This window comes from Microcaecilia unicolor, chromosome 1 (assembly GCF_901765095.1).
Source record: "Microcaecilia unicolor chromosome 1, aMicUni1.1, whole genome shotgun sequence".
NCBI classification, from domain to species: domain Eukaryota; kingdom Metazoa; phylum Chordata; class Amphibia; order Gymnophiona; family Siphonopidae; genus Microcaecilia; species Microcaecilia unicolor.
Genome location: NC_044031.1, coordinates 652537833 through 652548861, shown reverse-complemented (window position 1 = coordinate 652548861; position 11029 = coordinate 652537833). Strand labels below are relative to the sequence as shown.

At 41.5% G+C, this 11029-nt stretch overlaps 1 protein-coding gene across 2 annotated transcripts in view; it reads left to right on the top strand.

Moving 5' to 3' along the window:
* Positions 1 to 756: 756 nt before the first annotated feature.
* The window catches only part of FTSJ3 (FtsJ RNA 2'-O-methyltransferase 3), a 48315-nt gene continuing 38042 nt past the window's right edge, over positions 757 to 11029 (top strand). Inside the window, exons 1-3 of one of the 2 annotated variants that reach the window (XM_030186067.1) lie at positions 757 to 867; positions 8606 to 8724; positions 10129 to 10234. In XM_030186067.1, the coding sequence (XP_030041927.1) occupies positions 8658 to 8724; positions 10129 to 10234 (173 nt within the window). In that variant the 5' untranslated portion in view covers positions 757 to 867; positions 8606 to 8657. Of the gene's footprint in view, positions 882 to 8605; positions 8725 to 10128; positions 10235 to 11029 lie in introns of both variants that reach the window. The other variant, XM_030186076.1, reaches the window with a different exon arrangement.

Here is an 11029-nt window from a genome sequence, read left to right as displayed (position 1 = left end):
TATAATCTAACTACAAACTGTGAGTAAACAGATGTTTTGTTACTTCAACTTTAAAGTGACTCAGCAGTGAATTATTCAGGGGTGAATGAGAGAGAGATGAAGAAAGAAATTAACATTTCTAAAGCTGAAGCTGTGTGTACTAAAATCTGCTAATTATTTACTACAAATAATCCAACAGATTTCACTATTGGCATATTTACATTGATTCTGGACAGAACTTCTGCAAGAAGGAAGCCCTTCCCTCCTGAGTCAATAACTTTCTGTGAACTAGTACTAATAAAAAAGAAATTAAAAAAAAAGTGTCTTCTTGTTAAGTACCTGATTCTCATAACACGATGTCTTGTGCTGGGGCCCCTTTAACGAAGTGAAAACATCTCTGTAGGACTACAAGGTCCCCCCTATAATAAATGATTTATAATTTAGAGCTAATTGAAAATATAAGTGAAATCGAATAAAAATGCTACCAATGATAAAGAACAACAACTTGGGTAGAGCAAGCTCGTTTGTTTGTTTTGGGTGAAAGGGGATGAGGGGCTGCGCGAAGAAAATGGAATGAGAGATTACCCTAATTGGCTTCATTTTTTTACGTCACGCCGTCTCCCGTTCTGATTTCTAATCTCTTTGATTTATACTGTTTCTTGTTCTCAATCTAACCTCTTTGCATCATACCGTCTCCCGTTCTCAATCTAACCTCTTTGGGTTTAATGCTTGAGGAAATCCTTCCTGGGAGGAGTTATCCGATGTCCTGCCCTCTGACGCAACTTCCTGTTTCCGGGACTGTACAGGAACGCATGCGAACTTAGGAGTGCAGTTGTGTCAAAGAGGACGTGATACAGAAGAAGCAAAGCTGGTGGTGGGCGATCTTGGGTATGAATTTGATGGTAGGATTCGCGCGGAGAGGGAGGGGGGTCGTTTGTAGGAAAGGTGCCGGATCGCGGACAGGGAAGAGAGAGGGAGAGATGGCAGACCACGGGAAGGGAAGACTGGTCTCCGAATGCTTGTAAAGAGGGCTACCCAGCGTGTGAGGATATGAGGGCAGTCAAATGCGTGTGATTTGGTGTCTCTCTGCCTCCTCATAGTTGATAATAGTACAGTTTTGGTTTTTTTGGTAGCAAACGCGATAAGATGGTGATACTTTATTGAGGCATGAGCTTTTCAGGACCACAGGTCACTTCTTCTGGTGCTTAAGGATCATGTTTATGTGTGTATTTATTAACCATATTTATGATACATATAGGGCTAGATTCTGTATATATGGTGGCTGATAGTGTGGAAAAAAAATATGCCTAGGTGTGGTTTCCAAAGTACGCCTAATTTTATAAAATAGGCTTAAATTTTTGTGCCGTATATAGAATATACTGAGCTCCTCTCTACATGACCAAATTTTACACCAGGCTTTACCTAGTGTAAATCCTGATGCCTAAATTAGGTGCAGAGCGGGTGTATTCTATAACTATGTGCATAATTATAGAAACGTCCCCACTCATGGCCATGCCCATGCCCCCTTTTCAACTGTGTGGCTTAGAATTTATGCACACCACACCACGTTACAGAATATGCTTAGCGAGTTGTGCATGTAAATCTTAATTAATGCTGATAATTGCTTGTTAATATCAGTTGAGTGCTGATTAGCTAGTTAACCAGTTTGTTACACGCATTATTATAGACTATGCTTTAATTTCCGAATGAAAATTAAGACGTGATATATAGAATCTAGCAGATAGTGTGAGGACTATGGTTATATAAGCATAGCATACATATTTACATTGGCAGGAGTCTAGGAAATGTATTTAATTTGCGTGTGCCATTCTATATTTGCATATTTATCACATCTGTAGGTTGTAGCGTCCCTAGAGCTGACTCAGTGCAAGTTTCCTAACGTGTTAAAAATAAATTTGAGGCACACGGAAAAATTATATTGGCATGGTCCACGCAGACTGTCCAGTAGGGTTACCAGGGCAGTATTTGCCATGCAGTGAAGGTTATTTTTCCCATGGTTTCCACGTACGTGATGTAACGCTATTTTTGTGTATGTAATTTTTGTAATACCAATATTTTTATATATAATAGGATTCTACCATATGTGTATTGGCAATCTGAGTAGCATGTGTGTGCAGTTTTTTAATATCAGCAATTAATGGTGCATGTATTTATTTCAGAATTAGTATTCTGCACTATTCACCAATTCTATGCGGATTACAACAGTACATGCATAAAATAATAAAAGAAAACAACAACATAGCACAGAAACAAAATAGCCATACAAACACCAACCGTAACACCATTACTACATATTCTATTCTATTTTATATCCTGTCTATATTATCTTGGAATTAAAGCGGGTTACATTCAGAAAAGAAAGGAACAGAAAAATATTATCTAGTTCAGTATCAAACACATAGAACTAATCCTCCATATATTTATCTAATAAGTAAGTTTTTAACATTTTGCTTAATAACATGTAACTGGAAAGTGTACGTATTTGGATTGGAATAGAATTCCATATTTTACTAGATTGGTAAAAAAACTTTCATGAATACATTTGTAATGAACTTGTGATTCAGAAGGACTGCCTAATCTTAATAAAGATTTGAAATGAGAAGCAGAACGAATAATAGGAAAAGCAATCAATTGAATGAGATCTTGAGGACAGCAACCATTAATTATTTTGAAAACCCAACATGCTACCTTGAATTCAATGTGAGCGTCAGTTGTTAACCAATTGAAATTCTTCAGCAGCTGAGTCACATGATCAAATTTCCTGCAACCAAAGATCATCCTAGCTGCCGTATTCCGCCAAAGCTGAATTCTGTTTTTGATCTTATAAGCAGTACCCGCGTATAAACATTACAATAATCCACCTGTGACATCAAGACTGCGTGAACCAAGAGTCTAAAGTGTTCTTATCAATCTTAGTTGACGAAACATAACATAAGCTTGTCCACTGGCCGCGTACTGGGAGGAGAGGTGGAGGCATGGCACTCATCTATCGTTCCACATTTATCATAGAACCCATTGCTGACTCCATTACGCCACAACTTGAAATCGCCACAGTGAGAATCCTTAATAAAACCTTATTTGATCACCTGACTTGCATCCTATTATACCTGCCACCCAGCAACTGGAACGAAGCACAACCTATTTTTGCTGATTTTATTTCCAATACGTGCTTGTCCTGTCCCAATGTACTTGTCCTGGGCGACATCAATCTGCACCTTGAAAACTATTCCTCAGCACACACGCGAGACTGTTTAGACCTTCTCAGCTCTTGGGACTTTATCTACTGGAATACTCAGGCCACCCACACAAAAGGACACACTTTAGACCTCCTCTCCCTCAAATCGGCTAATCACAACAGTTTGTGCATAACCAAAGCCCTGTGGTCAGCTGTCCCTTGGTTAGATCACTTCAAGCTCACCTGCTCAATTCAGTGGCAGATAAAAGGTTCACGGCGTACACATTCCCTAACGTCGTACACAACAAGAGGGTATGTTGACCCAGCGGCATTCTGGCAATCCATCTATGAGTCAGACTGGCCTGAACCGGTGGACTCGGATAGCTTCTTCCTCAATTGGGATAACCGTTGCAGAAGTACCCTAGACGCCATAGCGCCACTTAAAGTGTGCTCAATAAAAAGGAAAGTTGCTGCCCAGTGGTTTAATGACGACCTAAGAAGGCTGAAAACCGATAACAGAAGACTCGAAAGGGCCTGGAGAAAGCACCGGGATAGCCAACATCTCACTGCATGGAAACGGTCTCACTGAAAATACAACTATGCAATTAGGCAGGCAAAAAAACACTACTTTAAAACAAAAATTGGCCTGGACTACAACGATTCCAAAAAACTCTACTTCTTTGTAAACAAACTAATGCACACCACAGTGCTTACCACAACAGGTGAAGGCGTCCCGCCGGCTGCAGATCTGGCCAAATTCTTTCAAGACAAAGTCACCGAACTACAGAGCTCCCTTCCTCTGAACAATTCCAGCATTAGCGATTTTATTAGTTACTTGGATTCGGGGCCTGACAAGCAGCCAGCAGACCGTTTGCTCTCAAGCTTTTCACCTCTTTCCATAGCTTCCGTCAAGCTGGAGCTTTGCAGATTTATCAGGAAGTACTGCAGGCTGGATGTGTACCCCAATTTACTTCAGTGTGCCCCTGCCTCTTTCCTCGATGACTTGACACTGCATCTTAACTACATGCTTGGTACTGGCAAGTTCCCTGTAAGCTATGGTAACATCTTAATTACCCCAGTACCCAAAAATGCCAAGAAAAAGAGTAATGATCTGTCCAACTACCGACCAATAGCATCTATTCCCCTTTTCGTGAAACTCATGGAGAGCTTGGTGAATAAACAACTTAGTGAGCACTTGGACAAGTTTAATATTCTGCATACCTCGCAGTCGGGATTTTGACCGCTCCACAGTATTGAGACCGTACTTGTCACTCTCCTATCCAACTTCAAGAGGGAAATAGCTGTAGGGAAGAGCATTTTGCTCCTGCAGTTTGACATGTCAAGTGCCTTCGACACGGTGCGCCATGGCATCCTGCTGTAGTTCCTAGACTACTTTGGTGCCAGTGGAAATGTACTAGTCTGGCTGAGAGGCTTTCTAACATCAAGAACCTACCAAGTAAACACCAACTCTATCTTATCATCTCTCTGGAAAGCAGGCTGTGGAGTGCCACAGGGTTCCCCACTATCACCAACCCTCTTCAACATGATGCTGATTCCTTTGGCAGCGGCTCTCTCCAAACTGGGACTCAACCCATTTATCTATGCTGATGACATCACTATCTTCATCCCTTTTGCGAAAGACCTAAACGAAATAACCAATAAGATCCGGCAAGGCTTTCACACCATGCTCGACTGGGCCCACTCATTTCGATTCAAATTGAACGCAGAGAAAACACACTGCTTGATTCTCTCTTCTCCCTACAACAAACTCAGACCTCCTACATTAATTACTCCTGAGCTCGTCCTGCCAATCTCGGAGTCCTTAAAAATCTTGGGAGTCATAGTTGACAGATCCTTGACACTGGAGCAGCAAGTGAACTCTACAGTCAAGCAAATGTTCTTCTCTCTCTGGAAGCTTAAGCGTATCCAGCCTTATTTCCCTAGAGAAGTATTCCGCAATCTAGTCCAGTCTCTAGTTATAAGCCGTCTCGATTATTGCAACAGTATTTACGGGGGATGTACAAGTAAGCGCGAAACAAAATTGCAAATGGCTCAGAACACCGCAGCCTGACTCATCTTCGGTAAATCGAGATTTGAAAGTTCAAGCCCACTGCGAGAGAGGTTACACTGGCTTCCTGTGAAGGACTGCATCGCTTTCAAGATCTGCGCATTGGTACACAAAATCATCTATAGAGAAGCCCCTGCTTACATGGACACTCTAATTAACTTGCCGTCCAGGAACTCCCACAAGTCAGCTCATTTGTACCTCAATCTCCACTACCCAGCTTTTAGTGGCCTTAAATATAAGATCTTCTGTCTATGCTTGTTCTTTCTCTTATCTCTGCACTCAACTATGGAATGGGCTGCCTCAGGTGGTCAAATTCACTCCTGATCATCCAACCTTCAAGAAGCGACTCAAGACCTTCCTTTTTAGTAGAGCATATGCCATGTGCCCACCTGGCGCCACATACTGTATTTTGAATTAATGTTTGCTTAATAGACCACTGTATGCCACATTGAGCCTGCCTCTGGGTGGGAATATTGTGGGATATAAATGCCATAAATAAATTTTTTTAAAACTGAGATTTTTTAATCTGATTCTCCATTGTTAATTGAGAATCCAAGATGACTCTAGTACTTTAGATAACAGCTCGTCCTCTACCTGAACTAAATATAAACATTAAAGTTTGCAAAAAAGCGGGTGTGGATTACAGAAACATACAAATGAAAGCACAGAAAAAATCCACTAAAAACGGAAAATAACTAGTTACAAAAATGGAAGGAAAAGCCTCAAAGAGGTCAAAAATCGCAAGCGATCTAATGAGCTGAAAAGAGCAAAGTGGTGTCTCATTCTTTCATCATCGGCATAAAAACCTTCCATACAAAAGTGTACCCAAAACAAAACTTATCAAAGTATTTTTTAGAAAAAATGTGAATCAAAAAACACTTATCTTTGAAAAGATCCAAATCATAATGTGTCCACAATAAACAATTGAAGCTGAGCTCGAAGCTGGCTGCTTCTGTGCTGATAATCCACTCGCCCCCGGGCCAACGACCAGCATTTTGCTATGCTTCTTCAGGGTCCACAGCGATGGGATATTTTAGGCACAGCATTAGCTATGCACGCTCTTCTCAGAGGAACAGCGTGGATAGCTAATGGTGTGCCTAAAATATCCTGTTGCCGTGGACCCTGAAGAAGCATAGCGAAATGTTGGCCATCGTTGGCCCAGGGTCGGGCGGATTATCAGCAGAGGAGCGGCCAGGCTTTGAGCTGGGCTTCAGTTGTTTATTGTGGACACATTATGATTTGGATCTTTTTAAAGATAAGTGTTTTTTTATTCACATTTTTTCTAAAAAATACTTTGATGATCAGTTTTGTTTTGAGTAGTCTTTGGTATGGAAGGCTTTTATGCCGATGATGAAAGAGTGAGAGACCACTGTGCGCCCCTCAGCTTGTTAGATCACTTGCGAATTTTGAGCTCTTTGAGGCTTTTCCTTCTATTTTTGTAACTGATTGTTTTCTGTTTTTTAGTGGATTTTTTTCTGCGATTTAATTTCTAAATAAACATTATACAGGATTTATAGTTCTAGCAATTGCAGCATGGCAGACAACGCAGTCATCAGATTAAATTTGTCAACAGTCCAACACGTATGTTACAGCACATCTTCCCCTTAGCTACACATCGCTGTCTTTTTTTTTTTTTTTTTTTTTTTTTTTTTTTAATTTTTTTGGACCTGTCCTTTTCAGAAGCTGAAAGAAATTTGTGGGTCCTTTAGACTTCCAGTAAGGAGATGAAACAGGCATGAAAGCCTCACTAATGCTAACTGCAGAAGAACGAGCTAATGTTTGGTGCCCCCAGACCTTGTGTTAAAGCCCCAGTACTAGAAAACTGTGCATTCAGCTCAGCCTTTGGGTCTTGTGTTCACATATCTTCATCTTTGCTTAATAGCTAATACTTCATTATCATGAGATTTAAATAAGCTGTGTATCAATGTGTACATGAGTCCTTGTGCACAGTTGGCTCTTGTACAAAACTCCATTTAAACCTAGAGGGGTCAATATTCAGCTGGCGACACTCAGTATTTTGCTGACTACTGCTGGTTATGTGTGATATTTAGATGAGTGGTTAACCCCAAACAAGCGATTATCATCCTGACTGCCTTGGAGATTCATCTTCTCTGTTAACAAGGCGGCAGCTAGTAGCAAATCTCATCTAGGGTCTGGCTGGTGTGAGTTAGGAATTGTAGTTCAGGTCCTGGCTTTTAAAACCACTGTAACAGCCACTGGTTGTGGTGCCCTTGCAAGTAAATCAAAAGTCTGAGTGGATACAGGGAGTGTAATATAATTGTAATATGTGTCTTATGCCCCACTAACTCTGACTAAAATAGAGATTTGGAGTGGGTAACAAAAATATAATAGTCCGTTCCCCTCTCTCTCCTTCCCCTCATTCCCTTTCCTCCTTTCCTGAAATGTGACAGTTAGATGGAAACGAGAGTAAACCAGTAAGATACTCTGGGCTAGTTCAATCAAACATCTTAAAAACCAAACAGGCTAATTTAACTTTCACGGACCTCTTCAGTAATTTCTTGAGGATAGCTGAGGCATGCTTTCTTTATAATTTTGTGTGTCAGAAAATTTGCACTGCTACTGCTTGTACTTGATGTCAAGTGTTCCCTGGCTGTCCATCCAGGGTGGTGGTTTGTCACATCTGAGACATATATAACTTATATTTGAGAGCATCTGCCCATTCACATGTGCTAACTCTGCGTATGATTAGTTCACCCTTGCTCGTACTGTACTTTGGTGGAATAATATATGTGTGTGAGGGAAGCTGTCACTGCTCCCTGTGCTATATGTGTGTGTGTGAGGGAAGCTTGCACTGTTGCTGCAGCCTTTGCTGTGGTCATTCTGTTCGTACATAGTAGTCTTGTGTCCTGTGTTTTGTTCTTGTGTCTGGGTTACTTATAGCAATGTCTCAGGATATGCAACCATTAGTCAAACTAGATAGTTGCCTAGGGCATTGCTTTTTGGAGTGGCAAGCGGCAACTGCCATCAAAACAAAAGAATACACTCTGAAAGTCAGAGAACCATCAGTATGTGCTTTTACCCACAAGGAGGGTAGGTAATTGTCATATAACCCATTTACCTGGGTAAATAACTTCTGGAAATTGCCCCCAATATGTTCGTGCTCACAAAACCAAGTTTAATATTTAAAAGTGTGATGTATGTTTTTCCATTTTTTCAGGATTGTTCTAGGATAGGTAGTGGGATAATCACAATTGTAGAGTTTAATCATGACAATTTTTTTGGAGGGGGGTTTAAGGGCATGAAAGCTAATTGGGGGGAGAGGGTACAAGGCTGAAAGCAGCGGCTCTGAGAATATAGATTGTGTTCATGTTTAATCTGACCTCAGTTGCATGGTTTGACAGAGAGATCCTCTGGGTGTTTCTGCTCAGTCCCAGTCATCTCTGATCTGCTGCTATGGGGAAGAAGAAGAAGGTCGGCAAAAGCAGGAAGGACAAATTCTACCATTTGGCCAAAGAAACAGGTAAGTGAAGTCTTTATTTTGTGCTGTATGAGGCTAGAGTGATGGGGGAGAGGAACATCATCTACCCAACATCTGTGGGTGTCACCCCTAAGTTCCTTGTAGTCTGTCTCTGTCTCCTCAAACAGTGATAGTAGTCTTCAGCCATTGGTTGGTATTTACTTAGAGCAAAATCCATGGGTATGGAGTTTAGTTATAAACTCTTTGGAAGGAGATTTTAGAACGTTATAATGATGAGGGCATGGGTTGCTGGTTGGTAGAGTATGGTGGGGGGGGGGGGGGGGGGTTGACTAGAGGGGAGTTGACAGGGTGACAATATGTTTTTAGTTGTTTCCAATAGGCGATTTATGTCAGAGTGGGCTTTAAGAGCCCAAGTCCTCTTTGGCTTGGTAAGCTTCGGAAGTGCTAAGGTTCATACCTGCTGTCTTGCCATCTTATAATGACTTGGGAGTCTCTATTATAGGAAGGGAAGGTGATTTAGTTAGGGGGATGGGGGAAGGATTTAGGTTATTTACCTTACCCAATTATTTGGGTTTTTTTTTTTCCCAAATTCAGTATTGCTGAATAATTATAGGGAAGGGAAATGGGACTTGATATACTGCCTTTCTGAGGTTTTTGCAACTACATTCAAAGTGGTTTACATATATTCAGGTACTTATTTTGTGCCAGGGGCAATGGAGGGTTAAGTGGCTTGCCCAGAGTCACAAGGAGCTGCCTGAAGTGGGTTGTCAGTCCGGTGGTCTAACCACTAGGCTGCTCCTCCACTCATGACTTCCTTAATGTCAGTATCAGAAATATCTACCAGTCCTAGAGTGTGAGCAGCTCTGCAGTTCTCTTCCCTTTTTCTGTGCAGTGTATCCCCCCGACCCCCTTTAAACTGGTGAGTTATAGTAAGGCAGTAATTTGTAAGCAAAGTTGTCAGAGGCCTGTATACAGTGACTCCTTCCTTCTTTAAAACATGCGATTTGAATATTTTTCTACTAGCAGTTTCTTCCTGCTCCTGCCCAACTTGTTTAGCCTGGTCATTGTAGTACAGTTTATAGCTAAGGTGGCAGAGGGTCATTGACTGCAGCTCCCTCTAAGGCCCTGCAGTTGTAGTCCCTAAATTTGACCACTAGATGTTGCTGTTGCATGCTTATTGGACTCTCTCCCTGCAGGGGCTGAGAAGGCTGCCTCTTGAGCATCCCTGACACACGGAATGGAAAATCTGACCTAGGAATGGTACCCAAGTCTTTCATTTGGCTATATTGTCAATGAGACTTCAGTCTGGCTTATTTTACTTTATAAAACTAAATTGTTTCAAAGTACTGTAAACAGTTCTGGGCAATCTGGAACTCCTTCTGTGACTGTCCATTCTATGTGTGAGTGTCTCTCATTCTCTGTGCATCTATGTCATTTTCTTGCTAGGTTATCGGTCTCGTTCATCCTTTAAGTTGATTCAGTTGAACCGGAAGTTCCAGTTCTTGCAGAAAGCACGGGCTCTGGTGGACCTCTGTGCTGCACCTGGTGGCTGGTTAGTACATGAAAAGTGGCAAGCTTCTTTGCAAGAGGGTTCTCAAACTGGAGGGGGTTGTGGAATATGTCCTTGAAGAGTGAACCACTCCTGTGGGTCATACAGGAGGCCTGTGTGTTCAGTAGAATTCTTGAGACTGCCGCTCTCTGTGGCCGTGCTTTTTGAACAGAAAGTTTGCACTGTGAGTCCTGCACGGCATGGAGAGAGGTGGGAAAGGGAATGAAAAGCTGTGAGGTGTGTGAAAATATAAAAAGAAAAGAGGGTGAAAAAGGAGACAAAGGAGAGAGTGGGGGTGAATATATATGTGGTCTGGAAGGAATATTAGGAGGTGAGGGCAAAAAGAGAGAGAGAGAAGATAATGCAGATGCAAGATAGGGAGAGGCTCATTGAGTGAGCTGGGAATAGAGAAAATATAGGGTGGACAAAACAGGAGGTTGATGAGAGAGAAGCGAGAAGATAACAGAAATACACAGAAGGGGTAATAAAGTTTCATAGAGACCCTAAAAAGTCATGAGACAAGCAGCAGAGACACCAAGGAAATGTTCTGACTGCAAAAGCAGAAAATGTTTTGGAATAAGTGACTCAGTAGCGAAGGAGGAGTGTAGTCAACAGGATACTTTCAAGAAAACACAAGGGAGACCAAAACGTAATGCCATTTGGTTACAGCCCTTATTTACAATTTTGCATGACACTTTTTGGTGTATGCTTTGGCCTTTTTTGTTGTACAAGGACCCATACTATCTATATTTGATTGTATGCCTTTGCACAGGCTGTTTTGTATATTTTGAATGATTG